Source organism: Nilaparvata lugens, chromosome 1, assembly GCF_014356525.2.
Source record: "Nilaparvata lugens isolate BPH chromosome 1, ASM1435652v1, whole genome shotgun sequence".
Lineage (NCBI taxonomy): Eukaryota > Metazoa > Arthropoda > Insecta > Hemiptera > Delphacidae > Nilaparvata > Nilaparvata lugens.
This window is the reverse complement of record NC_052504.1, coordinates 81156903-81181645: the sequence shown is the minus strand read 5'-3', so window position 1 is coordinate 81181645 and position 24743 is coordinate 81156903. Positions and strand designations below refer to the sequence as shown.

General features: G+C 34.4%; 1 protein-coding gene across 11 annotated transcripts; it reads right to left on the bottom strand.

Annotated features, from left to right (window-relative positions):
• Nucleotides 1–323: 323 nt before the first annotated feature.
• On the bottom strand, nt 324–24549 carry LOC111045373 (zinc finger protein 239-like). 11 transcript variants are annotated; one of them, XM_039444839.1, is made up of 9 exons: nt 10955–11159; nt 10278–10311; nt 9315–9388; nt 8814–8903; nt 8141–8244; nt 3017–3152; nt 2212–2547; nt 1540–2127; nt 324–1337 (listed from the first exon to the last, which is right to left on the bottom strand). In XM_039444839.1, exons 6-9 carry the CDS (start codon nt 3150–3152, stop codon nt 1063–1065), a joined length of 1335 nt encoding a protein of 444 aa, XP_039300773.1. In that variant the 5' UTR covers nt 8141–8244; nt 8814–8903; nt 9315–9388; nt 10278–10311; nt 10955–11159; the 3' UTR covers nt 324–1062. The 11 variants fall into 11 exon arrangements, with proteins under 11 accessions (XP_039300773.1, XP_039300780.1, XP_039300789.1 ...); XM_039444846.1 differs by lacking the exon at nt 8814–8903; XM_039444855.1 differs by lacking the exons at nt 8141–8244; nt 8814–8903; nt 9315–9388; nt 10278–10311; nt 10955–11159 and adding exons at nt 19751–19855; nt 24420–24543 and having other exon boundaries at nt 1540–1713; nt 1966–2127.
• Nucleotides 24550–24743: the final 194 nt, after the last annotated feature.

Genomic DNA, 24743 nt, shown 5'->3' with positions numbered 1-24743 from the left:
AAATCATATTGTAAACGAATGAAATTGCAAAAAAATAATTTGAATTTGGAAAAATATTATGTGTAGATTGCTTTGAATTTTACGAATTTACAATTGAAGAGGCATGAATATTCTTTTCCTTTAATGAGAGTGGGAGAGCTCCTTGCAAGACCAAGTTTTAAGGATGAAGCATTACAAACTCACCAACTTGTTGCTTTGATTTCTGCAAATTTATATTTCTGGATAAGTTAATATAAGGAGAGAAAAGTAAATCTGATAGAATACATAGACTCAACTTGCATACAATTGTACTTTTGCTCTCCTATTCAGTTGGAATTTACTCAATTAAGTCACAATAAATTATCAAGTGCACAAGAATCTGAAACCAATCACACAAATCTTGATCGACTGAGAAACAAAACAATGTCAATAAAACTACTAAGACTACTTATTCAATTACTTTTCAACTGTATGGGCTCTAATATTATATGACTTCAAAGTACATAAATCAGAACACTAAAAGTCACATAATTCATAATTCTAGTTTATCGAATCATAATTCTGGATTTACGTTAATTTATAGTTTATTCATGTACAGTGCTATTTTGTTTTGTCCCACTATGGGTCTTGTTATACTCAGTGGAAACTATCATATTGTATAGATGAATATCTCACAATTTTTTCTTCACCGGCTTTCCCCCAGTGTGTTTTCAGATGTGTTTCTTCAAATCATTTGAATGAGAACATTTATGGTCACAAAATTCGCAACTAAAAGGTCTTTCACGTGTATGTGATCTGATATGAACTTTCAAATTGCCTGAGGTCTTTCAAATTGTTTTCAGATGTGTTTCTTCAAATCATTTGAATGAGAACATTTATGGTCACAAAATTCGCAACTAAAAGGTCTTTCACGTGTATGTGATCTGATATGAACTTTCAAATTGCCTGAGGTCTTTCAAATTGTTTTCAGATGTGTTTCTTCAAATCATTTGAATGAGAACATTTATGGTCACAAAATTCGCAACTAAAAGGTCTTTCACGTGTATGTGATCTGAAATGAACTTTCAAATTGCCTGAGGTCTTTCAAATTGCCAAAGGTCTTTCACGTGTATGTGATCTGATATGAACTTTCAAATTGCCTGAAGTAGAATATTTGTAGTCACAAAAGTTACAACTAAATGGTTTTTCATCTGTATGTGTTCTGAGATGTAATTTCAAACTAGATTTCTGACTACATTTATAGTCACAAAATTCGCAACTCAATGGTTTTACACCTGTATGAGTACTGATATGAACTTTCAAATGGGCTGAAGTAGCACATTTGTAGTCACAAAAGTTACAACTAAATGGTTTTTCATCTGTATGTTTGAAACTAATGTTTTTCCTCTTCCCCAGTGTGTGTTCTAATGTGCCTCTTCAAATTGCCTAAAGTAGCACATTTATAGTCACAAAAGTTACAACTAAATGGTTTTTCATCTGTATGTGTTCGGAGATGTAATTTTAAACTAGATTTCTGACTACATTTATAGTCACAAAATTCGCAACTGTATGGTTTTACACCTGTATGTGTTCTGATATGAACTTTCAAATAGTCTGAAGTAGCACATTTGTAGTCACAAAAGTTACAACTAAATGGTTTTTCATCTGTATGTGATCTTATATGTACTTTTAAATTGCCTGAAGTAGCACATTTATAGTCACAAAAGTTACAACTAAATGGTTTTTCATCTGTATGTGATCTTATATGTACTTTTAAATTGCCTGAAGTAGCACATTTATAGTCACAAAAGTTACAACTAAATGGTTTTTCATCTGTATGTGTTCTGATATGTAATTTCAAATTAGATTTCTGACTACATTTATAGTCACAAAATTTGCAACTGAATGGTTTCTCACCTGTATGTGTTCTGATATGAACTTTCAAACGGGCTGAAGTAGCAAATTTGTAGTCACAAAAGTTACAACTAAATGGTTTTTCATCTGTATGTGTTCTGATATGTAATTTCAAATTAGATTTCTGACTACATTTAAAGTCACAGAATTCGCAACTGAATGGTTTTACACCAGTATGTGTTCTGATGTGTATCTTCAAAACACTTGATTGAGCACATTTGTAGTTACAAAAGTTACAACTAAATGGTTTTTCATCTGTATGTGTTCTGATATGTAATTTCAACTTAGATTTCTGACTACATTTATAGGCACAAAATTTGCAACTGAATGGTTTTTCACCTGTATGTGATCTGATATGTACTTTCAAATTACCTGAAGTAGCACATTTGTAGTCACAGAAGTTACAACTGAATGGTGTTTCCCCAGTGTGTGTTCTAATGTGTCTCTTCAAATCATAAATCCATGGACTTTTATAGCTGCAGTCGGCACAGCTGTAGAGCTTGGTCTCTTTGTCAGCCACAGTTGGCTCAGTGCACTTTTCCACTGGAGAGATTAAATGTGGATCCAGTCCACCCACTTCTGTTGCATTGGCAGTGCCGCTGATAGAAGGCCACATTTCTGCTTCACTCTTCACTGCGCCAAAGTCAACTTCTTCTGAAATGTAATCTTGGGAATCTACAAAAATAAACATAAAACATTACTTGAGAAAATACAACAAACAATTCTTGAACAGATGGAAAATACATTTGAATAATTGCAATATCTCAGTAATTTCCATCTGTAGACTGGATGGCCGCTATGGCTTCATATAAAATGAGCGCTGCTATACAGAGATTGTCAGTTTTGTTTAAGGGTAAGCATTCCTGACCGGCAATTTGGAGGTACTGGGTTCGATTTCCAGGCTGACAAATAATTTTTGAATAGTAGCGCTCATCGAATTTCCATCTACCTTTTTACCCTGTTGTCAATATTTGCAGTAGCAGAAGTCTTCGCGGTGAATTACAGCATTTAATTTGGATTTTTGTTCAATAATTATTATTCTTGAACAGTATCTCTCAGCTTAATTTGAAAGCTTATTTGATTCAAGTATGTGTTGTCAAATACATTTATTTGATATGACTAACAAGACACAGTTATATCTTACCTTCTTCTTTGATGAATATTAAATTGTAGCCAGGGATTAAATAATGTTGTTGGCTGAAGTCATTATCGGTTGGAGCGAATGCAGTGCTGCACTCTGGCGCTGGTTCTTGGCTGCTATTTACAACAACTGTCGCCATCTGCAAATATATTCACATCACAACACTGCTCATACACAAGCAGTGGTACTATGATCAAATGAGAGAAGAGTTTAGGAACAAGCATTTGATTGCTAAGTCATCATACAAAATAATTATTTTTCTGATCACATAATGTAAATTTTTCCTAATACTACATCATTACACTCCCCATTACAAACACTTTTCCTAATGTGACATAAGAAATAAGATATTGACAGATTTGTAGAAACTTATTAATCTGACTGCTAATTGTCAAGTGGTTGAAATAGATTGAACAAGTAATTAAAATATGAATGGTGAATAGTATTATTTGATAAATACAGGAGTAGTTATGAAATTGGAACTAAACATGTTTATCATGCATGTCCTGGCGTTTTAAAATAGAATTGCAATAGAACAGTGCTTGTTAATAGGATGAATTTGTCAATTGATTCGAATCCTGTATTGTTGTCCTGCTTAATGTCAACACTTTCACAAAAAATGCTACTTTTCTCTCTACTATACGACCACATGTACCATCCAATTCACCCTGCAATCATCATATCACTTCAAATATCGGGGCACCGAGCTCGTAATTTATTTATTGATAAACAGAACACAATTCTTTAAAATGATTGGGGAAGGACTAACAGGCACAGCCCAATACTGTTTCTTCCCCAAATTTTGATTTATACACTATAAATGGTCCAAAAAGTAGGTTATGTTCCATACACTTCAATCAATTTTCAGTCCAAATATTTGAAAACAGAAAAGTTCTAATTTAGATTGTTTACAAACCAAATTTAATAACAAAAAAATCTGGTGTGGCGCACTCACACAACTTTCCTTGCCGTTATAAAAATTTAACACCTAACGCAAGTGTACACGCGCATTCCAATCTACTATTCAAAGATCTGCCAGCTGGTGACAGGACAATAACGCTGGAGACACACGTAGTCTGCTATCTCTTCATAGTGAATGATTTAATAGAATCAACAGTTTCCAACAGTTTCCAACAGTTTGCTTTATTGGATAAACAAATTTTCTAGAATTTCGAGCTTATTTCCAATTTTAGGTGAAAATGTCACTGAACATTAATTGTAGAGATTTTTATACTCAATCTTTTTCACTTAAATTTTTTTGTTTAAATTGTATCTGAAGCCTGATAATCGGGAATCTAAAATCACACTTCGCATTGATGTGGCGGAGCTCCTGATATTTTTACAGATATTAGACTTGTGGCAGTTGATAGAGCTTATCAATGACTATTTTAGGTATGAATTTGATCAAAATTGTTGGAGCCGTTTTCGAGAAAATCGCGAAAAACTCTGTTTTTGACAACATTTTCGCCATTTCAGCCGCCATCTTGAATTGGATTTGTTCGAAATTGTTCGTGTAGGATCCTTATAGGGGAAGGACCTTAAGTTCCAAATTTCAAGTCATTCCGTAAACCACTTTTTTGTACTGAGGGGACCTTGAAACGTATAGAAATTTAGAAATTCGGGTACCTTAATTTTTTTCGGAAAGTAATACTTTCCTTACCAATGGTAATAGGGCAAGGAAAGTAATAACACTCACTAATCACTTAAAACTGTCAAATAATTATTAACTTTGAATATTATAATATAACATGTCATGTCAACAAATCAGATTATTTTGATCGAGTCTATTAAAATTTCTAGATTTCTTGCAAGATACGGTAAGCTGATTGATTACACAGCTGATCTCCCACACAGGCACACGCATCTTCTGTTATCGACAGACGACGAAATTATAATCTGTTTTTCCAATGATGAATAATTGTTATCATTTTCATGTCCTTCATCGAGTTTTCCCAGGGATGAGACCTAGTGCAATCGAATTTTTATATCATAAAGCTACTATGTTCCAAATTTCGTGAGAATCGTTAGAGCTGTTTTCGAGATCCGGTCACATACATAAATATAATTATAATATACAACTAAACATATAAAACAGAAATTGATCGTTCAATAATATAGGATATTGATAGCCAATAGAAACATCAGGAATGATAACAATACCACTCATTGCTTTCTCAATAATACACTATCAGTTTAATATTAAAACTGCATTTTTACTATCTACTGATTTCATGTATTGTTGCTATATGTCACACTCGTCGATTACTTTTGTGTATTATGTATTGTCAGTGAAGCTTTATATGCAATCACAAACAATGACAAGAAATATATGAGACTTGAATTTTAAAAAACTTTTGAAGTGAATATGCACTTACTTTTGTAGTGACGATCGTTTCGACCTGTTGTTGGTCATCATCAGACTGTGGGAATTCACTCAGATAACAAGGCTATGAGTGGTAAGGGATGAAGGTGGTGGGATAGGTTGTGGTGGGGGTTGAGTTGGTGGATACTTAGTGAGGCGGTAATTTTGAACTGTGGAATATTTTGTCAAAGAGTGTGTGGGAAGAGAAATTTATTTGATCATTTAGGAGACTGTTTTGTGTGGTTGTAGATTTCGTATTGTTCCAATACATTGAGTTTTCTGCTTTTTTGTGAGATATGGAGGATTTCAAGATTGGTGGCGATGTCGGTGTATGTGTGGTCTGTTGATATAATATGGTCAGCAAAGTTTGAGTGGCTATGTGGTTTATTAATGGCTCTGATGTGCTCTTTGTCTGAAAGTCACGTCCAGTCTGTCCGATATACAGTTTACTACAATCATTACATTTCAATTTGTAGATGCCTGGTTGCTCAAATCTCTGTTTGTTTGGTAATTTTGAAAATGTTTTCTCAGAGAATTTGTTGCTTTAAAGGCAATTCTGTATTTGAGTTTCTTAAAAGATGATGCTATTTTCTGTGATTTTTTGTTGTAGTATGTGAGTGTGATGAATTTTTGGTCATTTTTCATATTATTTTTGGTTGATGATTTTGTTCTTATTTTGTGGAGTGGGTTGTCGACTAGAGTGGATGAGTATCCATTTTGTTGGGCAATGAATTTGATCGTGTTGAGCTCTTGATTGTAATCAAATTGTGTCATGGGGATATTCAATAGTCTGTTGATCATGTGGTGGAAAGCTGCAAGTTTATGTTGGGTTGGGTGGTTGGAGGTATTGTGAATTACTGTGTCAGTTGTGGTACGTTTCCTGAATATTTTAAATGTTCTGAAAGTATGGTTTTGTTTAAATATGGTGATGTCCAAGAAATTGATTGTACTATTGTTTTCCAGTTCTATGGTGAAGTGCAAGTTTGGGTGTATTTTGTTCAGTTTGGAGTGAAATATTTCAGTTTGTCTGGTGTTTCCTTTGTATAAAATTAAAATATCATCAACATATCTAAACCAGCTGATGATTCTGTCAAACTGATTGAGAATGTGTTTTTGTTCAATGTTGTGGATGAAGATCTCAGCTAAAATGCAAGAAATGGGGCTCCCCATGGGGAGACCGTTTGGCTGGAAATAATATTTGTTATTGTAACAGAAGTAATTCTGTGAGGTGACTAGGTTAGTGAGATTTACAATTTCATTGATATGTTCATGTGGTGTATTATTCTGTTCTAGCATTGTTTTAAGGAATTTTACAGTTTCGGGAATTGGTACATTGGTGTATAAATTTGAAATGTCTAGTGAAGCTATTGTGGAGTTTTGTGGTATTTGGATTTTCTGAAGTTTTGTGGTGAGATCAATGTTGTTTTTCACTGCAGTATGATTATGAAAAGTTATGTTGGTATCTAGTAATTTGGCTAGTTTGTGGGCAGGTACTGTTGTGTGATTGATCAGTGGTCTTATTGGTACATCTTGTTTGTGTATTTTTGGGAGGGCGTTGAGTCTGGGTGCTTGTGGGTTGATTTGTTTGAGAAACTTTTCCTGGTTGTTTGGGATTATGTGCTTGGTTTGGTTGATGGCATCTTTTATTTTTGTTTGATATGTGTGAGTTGGGTCAGTTGAGAGTTTGACTATGTTATTGTCATTGATGAATTTGTCTACTTTCAGGTCTATGTCTGCTTTATGCATTATAACTGTGATGTTGCCTTTGTCAGCATTAGTGATGACTAGGTTGTGTTGTTTCTGCTTGTTTTTTATGCTTTTCAATATCATGTGTTCTGGATTGGTTTTTTCTGAGGGCTGAAATTGTTTCTGTTTCTTGTTATGTCCTGTCTCAATTATTCTTGGTCAGGTAGGGTAGTGTTTTGTATTGCAGTTTCTGTGTCTATTATGGTATTGAATAATTGGGATTTTGAATTAGGATTGTTTGTTTTGATGTTGTGTTTCAATCCTTTGTCTAGTAATTTAATTTTTGTTTTTGTGAATTCTATTTCAGTGTTGTTGATTGTTCTTTTGTGAAAATTATGTGTGGATGTTACAGTTGGGTTCCGGGTATTCATAAGTTGAGTTAGTTTAAGGTTGTGTTTGGCTTTCAACTTGTTTTTCATAGAATCTATAATTTCTTGATTGTAAGATAATATTTCTTTAAATTCTATATCATGATGTAGTTCTGAACTCAGTTTTAAATGAAGATGGTATGCTTTCTGGTTGAGGTTATCTTTCTGTTTGTACAAATGTTGAATGATGTTTTTAATGTACAGTTTCTGAGCTTGTTTTTTAGTTTTTTGAGCAGGGGAGTTTTGATTTTTTATACTGATTTTTGCATAGTTGGGAATAATGTTATTGTGTAAACAAAACTGGTTGAATGATATGGAAAGGGATGTTTTCATAACCTTGATATGAGTGTTCCTGTATGCATGGATCCATTTTCTCCTCTCGGCGTGATTACTCTGTTGTATATCCATACTTTTTCACTGTTAAAATTAAACTTGAATTTTAAAAAACTTTTGAAGTGAATATGCACTTACTTTTGTAGTGACGATCGTTTCGAACTGTGACCAACAACAGGTCGAAACGATCGTCACTACAAAAGTAAGTGCATATTCACTTCAAAAGTTTTTTAAAATTCAAGTTTAATTTTAACAGTGAAAAAGTATGGATATACAACAGAGGGAAATATATGAGGATAATAATTGGTTGTTATATACCTGAGTAGTAGTTGGGCTTCCTCTGAGGTTATTGGCTCCTGTTTGATGTTATTTGTTGTCAATTGAAGTTCTGCAAATCCATCTTTTTGCTCCTCTCTCTTGATCTGTAGACAGAGGACAAGATTAGTCTTATCTGATAACTTGATTTACAGCTAGGGGAAGATTCAAAAATCACAAACAACTATTTTTGCTGAGCACTTACTGAAATACATTTGATGAATTTTTGGATAAGATATAGTGAGTTCAACCTGAACTATCAGCATCAATTGAATTGATATTCAATTCTTCTTATATTCTTTTCTCCATGGTATTACTGCATGATTTGGAGAATGCATAGCTTCTTCTATCACAAACAGATGGTGGGCTAATTAAATGCATTTGTTACCTACTTATATAGTACAATGATAGTTGAATCTCATATTTCTCTTAACATGGTTTTTGAATCTCATATTTCTCTTAACATGGTTTTTGAATCTCATATTTCTCTTCAAATGATTTTCGAATAAGCCTATCATATTTCTTTCCACATGATTTCATTTGAAAATCAAGTAAAGATAAAATTAGAAGAAAGGATAGCTTTTAATAAGCTACATGACAAACCAAGAAATATAACTATTTTTACAACTATCTTCCTCACGGAGTGAATAGGTACTTTGAGAATGCAAATACTTGCCTGATGAATAGCTGTATTGCTATGAAGAGGTTCATTCTTAATTTCAATGTCAATTTGTTCAAATGGACTCTCATGTTTCACAATTTCAATCTGAAACAGAGAGACAACGTTTTTACAACTAACTTATTAGAAGAATTGAGATATAACTTTGTAGATTTTAGCACATTTAATTTTAAAGAATGATAGGAGAATTTGATCAAGCAATGAGAGAGAAAATAAGAGTGGGAGAGAGAAAGAGTTGATTCTATTTGCTTATGATGCCGAATGGTCTTTTGCTTGTGCTTGGGTAATGGAAAGTGTGAGAGTGATTTGATGAGATGATGAAGCATGCATGCCTAACTGCGGGATTTGAACCCACGACCACTTGGCTCTAGCAGACTGAAGGGTGCAACGCCTTAGTCGTCTCAGCTATCCTGGCCGGCAACAAGCATAGTTGACGGATGAAGAATTGCTTGACAGGCATTCATGATAGGTTTGAACCATTTTAAAAATATTTATTACCTGTGAATAGATTATTGATTCAGATTTTGAGATGTCATCCACCCTCCTGAGCTCAACTTTGGCGATCTTTCCACCTGAAATTAATGTTATGCAATCAATTGACAATTTTGTTATTGGGTAATGAATAATAATTTATATTAAAAGCTAATATTTCAAGTTTGTGTGTGTCTGATACACATTATACCGAGTGAGTCATGTGTATGGGAGCCCTTCAATAAGTTGGAGACTATTGTTGATATAATACTGGTACTTTCAGGATAAGATATTGGTCAAATACTCTACCTTTTGACGGACAAATGAATTTCAACCCCACATCAGGGGGTCACTTATGTGTTGTAACTCGGATATTTTAGATGTAAAAAACCATTGTGTGGTACATCATTGTAAAGGCCTTTTTAAACCAAGAAAGATGGCATCGATAAAAATGTTCTATAATACTTGTATCCAAAATGGCGGCTGATTGAAGTTTTAGTTTTCAAGGAAATGAAGAGTTGCAACTCAAATATTTTAAATGTAAACAACCGTTGTGTGGTACATCATTGTGAAGGCCTTTTTAAAACGAGAAAGATGACATAAAAAAATGTTCTATAATACTTTTATCCAAAATGGCGGCTGATCAAACTTTTATCAATTATTCCTTTAAAAACTAAAGATTCAATTGTATTATGACACACAATGAACTCTCTTTCTTTCAATGAACAGCCTACCGTACATTCAATTCAAATTTGGGTTTCAAAACAACATTGAGTATATAAAAGAGTGTAGCCTATCACATGCATGAAATTGGTAAAATGCTGAGATTTAGATGAGATGCTGAAACTGAGATTTACTTTAAGCTAACAATATTTCTAGTAAATAACATCAACATCAATGCATCTTCTAATTCAACTAACGCTGATTGATTTTAGTGCTCCTCATTATAGGACATCAAAGCTCATAAACCAAGATGTAATGTGTACTCACAGACTAGGTACTCCATATTTTGCAGCAGAGAAACCTGTAAACAGCAGAGAAAAGTCCTTTTTTAAGTTGTTCTGTACTTCAAGTTTCTTTGATAAGTGGAGTGAATTTTATCTCAAGTTTAAATTGATGGCCACCCTACCTTGAGTCAAATGTTTGGTTGCAATTGATTTGATATGCGACTCTTATGACAAAATCACACAAATTAGACAGCAGTCTTTAATCATAAATCAAAAAAATATAAGTTAACAGTAAGCAAATGCTACTAATCTCACATTGTATAACAAATTCTAGGCTACTATTATGACTAGCAAAGCTTTGAATATTTTGGAAACAATAGAGAGTTGCCTAGTGAGGTAATTAATTAAATCTCAAATATACAAGCAACATACAAGGTCTGAAAGTTTAGAATACTTGGTCTGTTAGGTGATGCATCTTATTTTTCCTCATAAGAGACAAATCATATTAACTTATTATAAACAAGCTAAAAATATGAAGCCGCACGAGTATATGTGATTAATTACGGCGCAATTGTATCTCCGCTATTTTTGAAGATATCGACTCAAATTTTTTTAAATGAAAGAGAAAGAAAAAATAGGTGTTGCTAGCCTAATTTCAACTCAAAAAAAAACGATTCTAAATAATATTAATGCCACTTTAAAAATTTCAGATGAACTAACCTTATTTTCAGTGTACGATGCTTGTAGTCTTGAATTAATTAATATTTATGCACTCGCAAATAATATAGCATATACTATTGTTATCCTTCATGCAATATTAAAAGATTCTACCAAATTAAAATTCATTTTTATTTAATTTCTTCATAAATGTCAATGTTTCAAAAGGCCGGACGGGTAACGGCCATTTTTCCATAGTAGACACTTCACAAACCACTCTCTGACTCTCGGTCTCAGTCAGCACCGTATCGCGCATGCGTTAGTAACGGTTTTTTACTGTTCCATTCAGTCAGTTCTTTGAATGTAACGTTCTTTGTGATGATAGTTACCGAGCACTGTAACTGGAGCCAATCTTCGTTCTATTTTGATGATAATAATTTTATCCAATGATGATTTATCATAAAATTCAATATAATAAACAATATATTTTTATTTTATTCAATAAAAGGAGGAGTACTTTTAAATAATATAATTAATGCAATATGACGATTGTTATTTAACTGATGTTAAAAACACTATAACTTAGTCAGCATATTGTCATTTCAAAGCAAAAACCTAACCCCTTAACCTACCCTTTTACATTTAAAACATTAAACATAACTCTTGGTAAAAACCCCCTAATCCCTTCCAGCATATTGCAATTTAAAAGCAAAATCCTAACCCAGTAACCTATCTTTTTACCTTTGAAATATCAAAAAGCATAATTCTACCTGGACCCTAGCCCCTTTCAGCATATTGCAATTTCAAAGCAACCTAACCTAGCCTCATGAAACATTATTATATATAACTTAAAAAAACCTAACCCATAACCCTTTCACATTTAATACTTTGGATTTCAAAGCAAAATGCTAACCCCCTAGCCTATTCTTTCACTTTTGAAACATCAAAAACACAATTTTACCTGGACCCTAGCCCCTTCTATATAGTCACGTGATGGAACAATTTACAATTGGAACTGGAACAATTTACTGTACGCAGAACCTACACAATATATAAAAATATTGAAAATAAAATGTGCATTACCCGCGAAATTCAAAATCACCTTACTTTTTGAACACATCTTGTATTGTTGAAATTATTATTGGTTTTGTCAGATAGGATTGGTGGGAGGTAGGATTTCAAGCTTAGAATGGAAAGATAAGCTGGATCAATTTCACTTTGTGATTTTCTACAAACGATTGTTTTTGAAAGCTTCCTAGAGACTCTCATCAGAATATAGGAATTTCCAAAATTTATAATACATACACTAACTCAAAAGAAGAGGAATTCACTCTCTACACACAAAACTCTTCCATTGTATAGAATGATCCAACCAGCTTTGAAGCTTTTCAACTCAAAAACATCAACATCTTCAAAAATATTCAAATGGGGAGGAAGCTTACTAATATATTAATGGCTCATGTGTCTGTTTTTTTTTTTCAAAAAGAACAACTCGTTTTGACCCTTCCTGTTCCTAGTCCTAGTGTGATGCAAACCCATTCAAATGGTTTAGCAGAGACATCATTCTCAACTGATCTGCTGAGCAATTACCTACTTATAGCAATAACAGCAAAGAGTTAAAAACGAATTTGAGTCAACTTCATTCCTAGTAGGAGGCTAACACCTCCACAGGAGGCTAACACCTGCTGTGCTCACTTTCTGAGAATAATCTGTCAGTTAAAGGAGAAAGCTGAAAAGCCTTTTAAAGCACGCGCATGCCACAAAAAACTCAAGCCATGGATTACTACCGAGCTGATAAGGGAAATTAGAAAACGGGATAGGATGAGTAAACTAGTTAGAAATAACCCTGGCGACCAGCAATTACTTCATAATTTTCGTTCATTCAGGAATAGACTCAGTCAAACTTTGAAATATGTTAAAATTAATTATTACAAAAAAGAATTAACCGATAACGCAAATAATCCGAAAAAGTTTTGGAAAATAATAAATGAGTACAATGTAACTAAAGTAAAAAAACAGCAACTCCCCATACAACTTTTTCTTGAAAATATTGAGGATGACAGAGAAGAGAGCATAGTAGAGGTGGCAGATGCTTTTAATGAATATTTTTCAAAAGTAGGAAGTAAGTTAGCTGCAGAGTTGCCTCCCCCCTCACAGGAACAACTTCACGAAGGCACTTTGTGTAACAATCCCAATTTACAGTTTCAAATACAGCCAGTCACGGAAGGTCAACTCTTAAAGATTGTAGGAGATATGCGAGGTGGCTCGGCCCCAGGTTTTGATGGGATTAGTACAAGTTTAATTAAAGACAATATTGATATTCTATTGGTCCCATTAAATCACCTTATAAATCTGAGCCTGAAAACTGGTGTATTTCCTGATGATCTGAAAGTCGCCAAGGTTATACCGATTCACAAGACCAGTAGTAAAGATAATATGAACAACTATAGGCCCATATCCCTGCTAAGTGTAGTGTCAAAGCTATTGGAAAAATGTGTCAAGGTGCAACTGCAGAGCTATTTGGAGGAGAACAACTTGCTCTCTAATGCTCAGTTTGGCTTTAGAAGGAGTAAGAATACCTCAGATGCACTTTTTTCCATAAATAACACTTTTATGGAGGCAATCAATCGAGATGAGAAAGCTCTAACAGTATTTATTGACTTGGCCAAAGCGTTCGATTCGATTGACAGGAGTATACTCTTCTCAAAACTGGAGATTATGGGGGTGAGGGACTTGGCTTTGGCCTGGTTCAAGAGTTACCTTGGTGACAGAAAACAAGTTGTCTCCATTGGGTCGAAACTAAGTGGAGTTAGTGATGTGAAATACGGTGTGGTGCAGGGCAGTACCCTGGGGCCGGTTTTGTTCCTTATCTATATAAATAATATTGATAAGCTTAATATTGAAGGAGAGCTGTTTCTATTCGCAGATGATACTGCAGTTATATTCAGGGGTGCAAGCTGGAATGAAACTTACCTAAAAGCCGAAATAGGAATGAAGAAGCTGAAGGCATGGTGTGATCAAAACATTCTTACCATGAATGTGGAAAGACAAAATGTCTGCCTATCGCACTTAGAACATCAAGTGAGCCCCCTAATGACTTGATGCTGAAACTCCATTCTTGCGACGATAACTATAGCATTGACTGCAATTGCCAGACAATTGAGAGAGTAAAAAGCTACAACTATCTAGGTGTTATGATAGACAGTAATCTTAGATATGAAAATCATATAATCAATTTGCAACGTAAGCTCCGAAAAATGATCTATATATTTTACCAGCTTAGCTTCATACTAAATGAAAAAGAAATTAAGTCAGTCTATTTTGCCTATGTCCAATCGATTCTTAGTTATGGTATAATTGCATGGGGTGGAGCGGCTAAAACTACGTTAGAGCCTCTGTATATTATACAGAAGCTAAGAAAATATTGACGTTTTGTTGTTGAATAAACTAGTACAAATAAATTAAATTTATTTATTTATGGAGACAACAGGTTACCCCTAATGTGTCTCCTACACAAATACAACAATACAAAATTATTATAAAATCAAAATACAAAGAGCAATGTAACTTACAATTGCAATATTGTTAAAATAAAAAACTAAAGAAATACAAGAGAAGGAAAAAATAGATGTATACAAGAAAATATCATAAAACGGAATATAGAAATGAAAAGATTCTAAAATGAAAATAAAATGTTACAAAAAATGAATAAAACTAACAAATGAATGTCAGAGGACTGATACCTGCCAATGAAGCAACAAAATGAGTAAGAAGTACGAGTACACAGTGCAATAGATACACACCTATATACAGCAATAAATAATCGACAAAACGACTAAGCAAGGATATCTCACAATAGACTGTTTAATATTTTATAATATTTTCCACGAGATAAAGAAGAACATTTCTCGGATGATTAATAATATTAATTTGTCAACACAATCAATGAATGGATTATTAAATGATTTCAAATGAATCATATGAATGAATCAATAAAATTATTATTCTCATTAAAACTACTTCTCAGAGAAAAAAGAATGAATCTATAGTGAGGTCCACGTTATAATGACAGTATTTGATCAACTTTGGTTTTGCTATCCTTGTGTATCATTTGACAAAGCCGGTGGTACTATTTTTTTCTAGGTCCACAACGATGACAATTATGTTTTTGACAGTGTAGAAATATAATTAATTAATGAAAATGAAAAAAATCTTTATTAGGTGGAGTTAGGACTTTTAATGCAGAGAATCGGCATCGCTATTCTTCTATCTTTATCCACTGCCATTATAACATGGAACACACTATAGCATCGTTTCCACACATTTTCTAGACAATTATATCAATTGTTGTACTAGGGATTACATTGTCAATATTGCAGGTAGCTTACACTTTCCATCTACTTCACACTAATACTGAACTCAGTCATGGAAATAAATAAACATTGCAATGAAAATTGTATAGCAATGACTTTCAATTGAGAAAGATGATAGATAATTGAGTCAGTGGGTGAGAATTTTGTAGTTTTCAAGTTCAAATAAACATGGCAACAGTGAAACAGTCAGCATCCAGAAAACATTTGTAATTTTCCAAACATTGTCAAGTGATTTAATAGAAATAGATTCATAACTGAACACATGACAATTACTCAATGCTCAAATTCAATGAGCTAACATTGATTTTATATATCAGATGAACCTTGATTCGTGTATGAATCTCCCAACAAGACAATCTTTCTGTGTTGTGAGATTGATTGGATAATTATCGATTTACTAGCACTCTACAACTAAACACTTTACATAATTATGACAGTGAGTCTGATAATGACTATTCAGATTAAACATGATTCCACAAGAACACTATAAACTGGCGGACTTAGCTGACATATAACAGTTGTGAGGCTCATTGGTGTCTTGAAGAATATTAGGTAGCCTACCGTATGTTCTCCCATAGAAAACAAATACTACATTTACTTACAATTTTCTAAGCGAAACGAAAGTTTTTAATTCCAAATTTCAATTCAAGAAGAATATCTCAAAGTATTTGACAAATAGAACTTATTACTCGGTTCGCGAGTTTTTAGATGAATGACTTTTGATTATTTTAATTTTTTTACCGCTTTCCTCCCTTCGATCCAACTCCAACCTATCTACACACAAGGCTTGATTGGATTCAAATAAAAAAATGTAGTTTTATAATAGTTACTAAACTTATTTAGTGTCTTATTATGTGATTCAAATGATTTAGTGTCTAATTTGTGATTCATATAATTGAATTATGTAGAATTATTGTGACAATGCAGAAATTCTTTACATGTTGTAAATCATATTGTAAACGAATGAAATTGCAAATAAATAATTTGAATTTGGAAAAATATTATGTGTAGATTGCTTTGAATTTTACGATTTTACAATTGAAGAGGCATGAATATTCTTTTCCTTTAATGAGAGTGAGAGAGCTCCTTGCAAGACCAAGTTTTAAGGATGAAGCATTAGAAACTCACCAACTTGTTGCTTTGATTTCTGCAAATTTATATTTCTGGATAAGTTAATATAAGGAGAAAAGTAAATCTGGTAGATGTTTAAATACATAGACTCAACTTGCATACAATTGTACTTTTGCTCTCCTATTCAGTTGGAATTTACTCAATTAAGTTACAATAAATTATTAAGCGCACAAGAATCTGAAACCAATCACACAAATCTTGATCGACTGAGAAACAAAACAATGTCAATAAAACTACTAAGACTACTTATTCAATTACTTTTCAACTGTATGGGCTCTAATATTATGTGCCTTCAAAGTACATAATTCAGCACACTAAAAGTCACATAATTCATAATTCTAGTTTATCAAATCATAATTCTAGATTTACATTAATTTATAGTTTATTCATTCATGTACAGTGCTACTTTGTTTTTTCCCACTATGGGTCTTGTTATACTCAGTGGAAACTATCATATTGTATAAATAAATATCTCAAAATTTTTTCTTCACCGGCTTTCCCCCAGTGTGTTGTCAGATGTGTTTCTTCAAATCATTTGAATGAGAACATTTATGGTCACAAAATTCGCAACTAAAAGGTCTTTCATCAGTATGTGATCTGATATGTACTTTCAATTGGCTTAAAGTAGCACATTTGAAGAAAGGTCACATTTGACAAAAGTCACAACTGAATGGTTATTCACCAGTGTGTCTTCTGATATGTTTCTTCAAAGCACTTGAAAAAGCACATTTGTAGTCACAAAACTTACAACTGAATGGTTTCTCACCTGTATGTGTTCTGAGATGTAATTTCAAACTAGATTTCTCACTACTTTTATAGTCACAAAATTCGCAACTGAATGGTTTTACACCAGTATGTGTTCTGATGTGTTTCTTCAAATCACTTGATTGAGCACATTTGTATTTACAAAAGTTACAATTAAATGGTTTTTCATCTGTATGTGTTCTGATATGAAATTTCAAATTAGATTTCCGATTACATTTAAAGTCACAAAATTCGCAACTGAATGGTTTTTCATCTGTATGTGATCTGAGATGTAATTTCAAGTAAGATTTCTGACTACATTTATAGTCACAGAATTCGCAACTGAATGGTTTTACACCAGTATGTGTTCTGATGTGTATCTTCAAAACACTTGATTGAGCACATTTGTAGTTACAAAAGTTACAACTAAATGGTTTTTTACCTGTATGTGTTCTGATATGTATGTTCATATAGCCTGAAGTGGCACATTTAAAATCACAAAATTTACAACTAAAAGGTTTTTCACCAGTGTGTGTTCTGATGTGGCTCTTCAAATTACCTAAAGTAGCACATTTATAGTCACAGAAGTTACAACTGAATGGTTTTTCCCCAGTGTGTGTTCTAATGTGTCTCTTCAAATCATAAATCCATGGACTTTTATAGCTGCAGTCGGCACAGCTGTAGAGCTTGGTCTCTTTGCCAGCCACTGTTAGCTCAGTGCACTTTTCCACTGGAGAGATTAAATGTGCATCCGAACCACCCACTTCTGTTGCATTGGCAGTGCCGCTGATAGGAGGCCACATTTCTGCTTCACTCTTCACTGCGCCAAAGTCAACTTCTTCTGAAATGTCTTCTCCATCTTGGGAATCTACAAAAATAAACATAAAACATTACTTGAGAAAAAACAACAAACTATTCTTGAACAGATGGAAAATACATTTGAGTAATTGCAATATCTCAGTAATTTCCATCTGTAGACTGGCTGGCCGCTATGGCTTTGTATAAAATGAGCGCTGCTATCCAGAGATTGTCAGTTTGGGTTAAGGGTAAGCATTCCTGACCGGCAATTTGGAGGTACTTGGTTCGATTTCCGGGCTGACTAATAATTTTTGAATAGTAGCGCTCATCGAATTTCCATCTACCTGTTTATCCTGTCAATATTTGCAGAAGCAGAAGTCTTCGGGGTGAATTACAGCATTTAATTTCGATTTTTGTTTGATAATAATTATTCTTGAACAGTATCTCTCAGCTTAATTTGAAAGCTTATTTGATTCAAGTATGTGTCGTCAAATACATTTATTTGATATGACTAACAAGACACAGTTATTTCTTACCTTCTTCTTTGATGAATATTAGATTGTAGCCAGGGATTAAATAATGTTGTTGGCTGAAGTCATTATCGGTTGGAGCGAATGCAGTGCTGCACTCTGGCGCTGGTTCTTGGCTGCTATCTACGGCAACTGTCGCCATCTGCAAATATATTCACATCACAACACTGCTCATACACAAACAGTGGTACTATGATCGGAGTAGAGTTTGGGAACAAGCATTTGATTGCTAAGTCAACGTAAAAACTCAGGAATTTATAGCTCTGGTAATATATGTTGATCGAGTAGATTGGAATAATCATTTTTCTGATCACATAATGTAAATTTTTCCTAATACTACATCATTACACTCTCCATTACAAACACTTTTCCTAATGTGACATAAGAAATAAGATATTGACAGATTTGTAGAATCTTATTAATCTGACTGCTAATTGTCAAGTGGTTGAAATAGATTGAACAAGTGATTCAAATATGAATGGTGAATAGTATTATTTGAGAAATACAGGAGTAGTTGTGAAATTGAAACTATGGGTGGCTACTTACGACAGGACATGCATGATGAACATGTGTGTACAAACATTTCGTCATGCATTGTTGTCGCAACAGCAAAAGGCTTTGAAAAAATTGAGGTTGGCTTTTGTATCTTTGATTTTTGTGGTTTATTTTTTCTTCACTTCTCCTTTTTATCCACTATTCGAGGTTTAATTATTTTTTATCTAAATATTTTTTATCTACATAATTTGTGATTCAGTGGTTTATTTTATGTTATTGGTTGTTTATATTTCATATTAGAGGCCTGTTTCTGATCACAAAACATGCAAGATGGATATGTGTGTACACACATGTTTATCATGCATGTGCTGACGTTTTAAAATAGAATTGCAATAGAACAGGGCTCGTTAATAGAATGAATTTGTCAATTGATTCATTATTGATTCGAATTCTGTATTGTTGTCCTGCTTAATGTCAACACTTTCACAAAATGCCACTTCTCTCTCTCCAGCAGACGACCACATTCACCATCCAATTCACCCTGCAATCATTATATCACATCAATATTGATAGCCAATAGAAACATCATGAATGATTACTCATTGCTATCTCAATAATACACTATTAGTTCGATATTAAAACTGCATTTTTACCAACTACTGATTTAATCTATTGTTGTTATCTTACACTTTTTGATTACTTTTGTGTATTATGTATTGTCAGTGGAGCTTTAGATGCAATCAGAAACAATGATAAGAAATATATGATTATAATTGATTGTTATATACCTGAGCAGTAGTTGGGGCTTCCTCTGAGGTTATTAGCTCCTGTTTTATGTTATTTGTTGTCAATTGAAGTTCTGCAAATCCACCTTCCTGCTTCTCTCTCTTGACCTGAAGACAGAGGACAAGATTGGTCTTATCTGATAACTTGATTTACAGCTAGGAAAAGATTCTAAAACCACAAACAACTATTTTTGCTGAGCACTTACTGAAATACTTTTGGTAAATTTTTGGATAAGATATAGTGAGTTTCAACCTGGACTATCAGCATCAATTGAATTGGAAGTGTTGATGTTAGCTGTAGAAATTACTACATTTTTGAAGTGAATATCACTTTCGATGACTCTTGTTAGAATATTACCATTGAGAAAAGATAGCATAAGAGGATATCTCATCGTATAAGACGTTTATGTTCCAAATTTCACTGTTAACTCAAGCCGATATTCCTAGTGGTTATTTTTTGTGAAGCTATGTGACACTGGTAGTCTCTTATACTGTGCCATTCTCACAGGCCCGGCCCCAGGGGTGGGCGGACCGGGCGGCCGCCCAGGGCGGCTGGTTTTTGGGGGCGGCAAATTTCAAGGAACGGAAAATTTTTAAATGCAAATAAATAATAAATTCATAATATTCAATGTGAATAGTAAAATTTTATAAGAAGCTTTTCCAAACTCAAGTTAATGAAGACATATATCTAAGATCAACAATGTCCCAGGAACGTCTGAGTGGTCTAGCGAACACAAAATAGCTCAGTCCCTAGATCTTGAAGAACTGGAGAAGGAATTTTTCTATGCAAAGGTCAGACGAGTTCTACTTAATTAAACAGGTGTGTTGAACAAACTCGTGTTGTAGCAATATTGTAGTTTCAATTACTTAGCAAGTTAAATAGGCCTAATACTCTCTTACAGTCTCTGATTTAGAACTACCGTCTTAATTATGTTTTCTTACATAAAAATAGTTTAATCAGATATTTTGTGTTACTGTTCTAGTCCAGTCAACGAAAGATTATAGAGTGAAAAGTTTGGAACACAATTTTCAACTCCACAGCTCTTTTAAGGATAGATAGTAAGAGGATTAACATATCATAAGTCCTCACCCCTACCCCATGTGCTAAAGAGGTGGGGGTGGTTTGAAAGTACCATTTTTTTCATTTTTCGCATATATCTCGGAAACTATGCATCTTATAAACATTTGTACTCTGTATAAAATTGAAGCTCTCAAAATTACCAACACGTTTTGTTCAGGTGTGTTGAGCAAACTTGTGTTGTAGCAATTGTAGTTTTAATTACTTAGCAAGTTAAATAGGCCTAATACTCTCTTGCAGTCTCTTGATTTAGAACTACCGTCTTAATAATGTTTTCTTATTGTGTACCTTTATTTGAGCATTCGTTGCCTGTACTTATTCCTCAATATTTATATTTGTCAAATATTTGTTTAAATGTCATTTTTAACTTGAACAGCTGATAACCTTCGGGCAAATTTCTAAGTAAACAATTATTATACGGGATACCTGGCGTTGGGGAGGGGGGGGCGTTTGCCGATTTCGCCCAGGGCGACAAGTCCCTAGAGCCGTGCCTGCATTCTTACATTCTCACAAGGCCAAAACAGTAATCGAATGAGCGTTAGCGAGTTATCACCTTTGACCTACTGCAATCCAAAGTTGTTTTCCATCTGTTTGTATGTGCTACAATAACTTCAGAATGAATTGATCAATCACCTTCAAATTTTGAACACATATTCTTCGATCCTTTTTACAGGTCAAGTTCGTTGGACAACAAATTGACTTACTCATTCGTCCTTTTTTCAGGATATAAAAATAACATTGAAAGTGCATGAGAAAAAAGTTGTTTTGATTTATCATTTAGCCTAGTCAGCGTGAGAATTCATTGTATGCAATTATAACAGTTTTTCCATTAATTCATTCTTAACATCAGAGGAGACTATTGGAACCAGTGAGCAAAATATCGCATTCCTGAAAATCATACAGTGATGTATAGCCATACTAAATAACACAATCATGTTCTGACATCCTGACATCAAATGCCTTGCTCAGATCAGCAAGGACCAGGTGTACAAAATCTCTCTCCTCAAAGGCTTTAACAATTTAATCAATCATTTCCGCGACAGCTGTAAACGTAGACCTGCCACTTCTGAAGCCATGTTGTACATCAAAGATTAGTTGATTTCTCTCAAAGTGAAACACAACAAAGCTGCTCCTTCATTGGGGCCTCAAACACCTTATCCAACACAGGAATGATTGATATAGGTCTATAGTAGTTCATAGACTCAGGGTCACCCTTTTTGAAGACAGGAATCGTGCGGGATAACTTCAGGACATCAGGAAAATAGTCATGACGCATACAGACATTAAGCACGAGAGACAGGGGAAGAGCAATTGCATCTGCAACACACTCAGCACACCAACTGTAACTCCACGGACGTCAGGACTGTGAGAGTTCTTGAAGCTGCTTATAACACAAACAACATCCGCAGACCTGACCTCCAGCCACCTTTCAAACTTCACTTGGTTGTTATTATAACCAGGAGCGTTGTATCCTACATCATTCATGGAAGCAACAAGCTTCTCCACCTCTCCAATAAAAAGCTGTTGAATTCATCTGGTGAAGCTTTACATTTAGGCCTTGAACAAACTTTGAAGATCCCATTTATGAGGTCCAAGGCAGCCTTACATAGGTTTCCTGCAGATTCAATTCTTGTCATATTGGTCGCCCTTTTTGCAGCATCAACCTCAGCTCGATAAATGCTCTTTGCTCTCAGCTACTGGTTGCAGAGATGAAGTCTGTCACCCTCATCATCGCTGAGCCCAATCCTCACATGGAGAGCAACAAGCAAGTTTCTGATTTGTGACAGCCTCGGTGTGTATCAGGATTTATCATTGAGAATCTTGTCAGACTTCCCATGATTCCGAGCAGATTTCCTAAAAGTTCAGGAAAATGGCTGTTGAACACACTCATAAAAGAGTCAAATAAAGCACCGAATGTGTTCTGTGGCTGATAACAGTACAGAACACTGCTCCAGTCAACACCATCAATAACAGCCTTGAAGAGAGGCAGTCGGTCTGCCCTGATGGTATGATATATGATAGGTCCAATATCAGACTGCCCAGCACCAGAATCACTAACCAGCTCCAGGCGCAAGTCCATTGCCACTGCATCATGGTCAGCAATAACTGGATCAACCACAGTTATTTCATACTCCCAGGTGTTAAAGGATGTTGCAATCGTGTCCAAGCAGGAGCTACCACGAGTTCACGGTTTGTGATAGATAGACCATGACGCTGGAGAAGATACTTGAAGACACAGTACTTTTCATCCTCAACTTGCAGATGTATGTCTCCTCATAAACTGCTCCCATTATCAGCTGCCCAACTCCAGCCCAGACAGTTGTTACTTGCATTTGTCCTCCTGACAGTCTGGTGGCTGAGGAGCTGTCATTTTTCTTCTTTACGGTGGGTGATTTCTCCATGAGTATGTCGTGTATGTTGAAATGTATGCTCTTCAACATACTCTGATACTGCTTAGTAGGGTCGGGCTAATAGGTATTACTTCAGGCCCCTGGCAAATGCTGCCCCGTCATCTATGTCCTTCAGGTTATGTGGCAGTAAATTGAAAGAGTATGATCCTGCATATGTTGATGAGCAGCTGTATTTCTTCAGTCTATGTTGTGACAGGTCAAGATTTTTTGTTTCAAAGGTTATAACAGTGCTTTTTGTGTCTTGTGGTAAGGCCTTTCTTCTTAACCAGATTTATTGTTGCGAGCAGGTACAATGGGACTACTGTGAGTAAGGTATTTTACTCTCCACAAATGAAGGTTTACAGTGCTCCATCATGTTTTTCTCCAATATCGTTCTCAAGGCTCACTTCTTCTCAGGACTTTGTCAAGGTGTGTTTGGGATGCTGATCCCAATACCGTACAGTCCGTACCTCAAATGTGGGGCAAAGAGTGAGTGGTATGCAATGAATGATGACAAGAACAGCAAGTTCTGTAATAAGGTGCATCATAGTTTCCTCATAAGAGACAATGCATATTATAAACATGCTGAACATTTCTGCTTTTATAGTTTGGGTTATTACATAAGGCTGAAAGGTTGGCCTCTGGTGGACTAGTGGTGGAAACCTACTGGTTGCCTAGTCGAGAGCCGAGACTATAGTGAGGTCCACGTTATAATGACAGTATTTGATCAACTTTGGTTTTGCTATCCTTGTCTATCATTCGACAAAGCCGGTGGTACTGTCCTTTTATAGGTCCACAACGATGCCAATTATGTTTTTTACAGTTTAGAAATATAATTAATTAATGCAGAGAATCAGCATCGCTATTCTTCTATCTTTATTCACTGCCATTATAACGTGGACCTCACTATAGTGACTTTTATATGAGCCTACATTACAAAATATAGATTTTACTACTTCACTAAACAAATAACATGAAAGTGACAAAGCACTCATCATGTTTCTATCCTATCCGGTTTATATTCTATTTGAATTTTGTATACTTACTGTAACTATAGTATAATAGTGGACATTAAAATATCAAATAGCCTATGGTTGAGGTTAAGTTTTAAAATGTTTATAGATGATTGTTTTAAAATGATGATGAGTTTTAAAATGTTTTAAGAATGATTTATAGTTATATTGTGTAAGCCTAAATTACTTACCGGAACACTCATAACTAATAATAGAATTAAACTGATTATCAAGAGATTTGTAAATATTTAAATTCTAATTTTTAATAAGAAATTCAGCCAGACACTAAAATTGACAAAACACTCGCTGTCTCAGACAGCAGACAGCACCGTATCGCGCATGTGTTAGCAACGGGTTTTTCCCGCTCCATTCAGTCAGTTCTTTGAATGTAACGTTCTTTGTGATGATGGTTACCGAGCACTGAAACTGGAACCAATCGTCATTCTATTTGATGAAGATATAATTATCCAATGATGATTTATCATTAAATTCAATATGATAATCAATATATATCA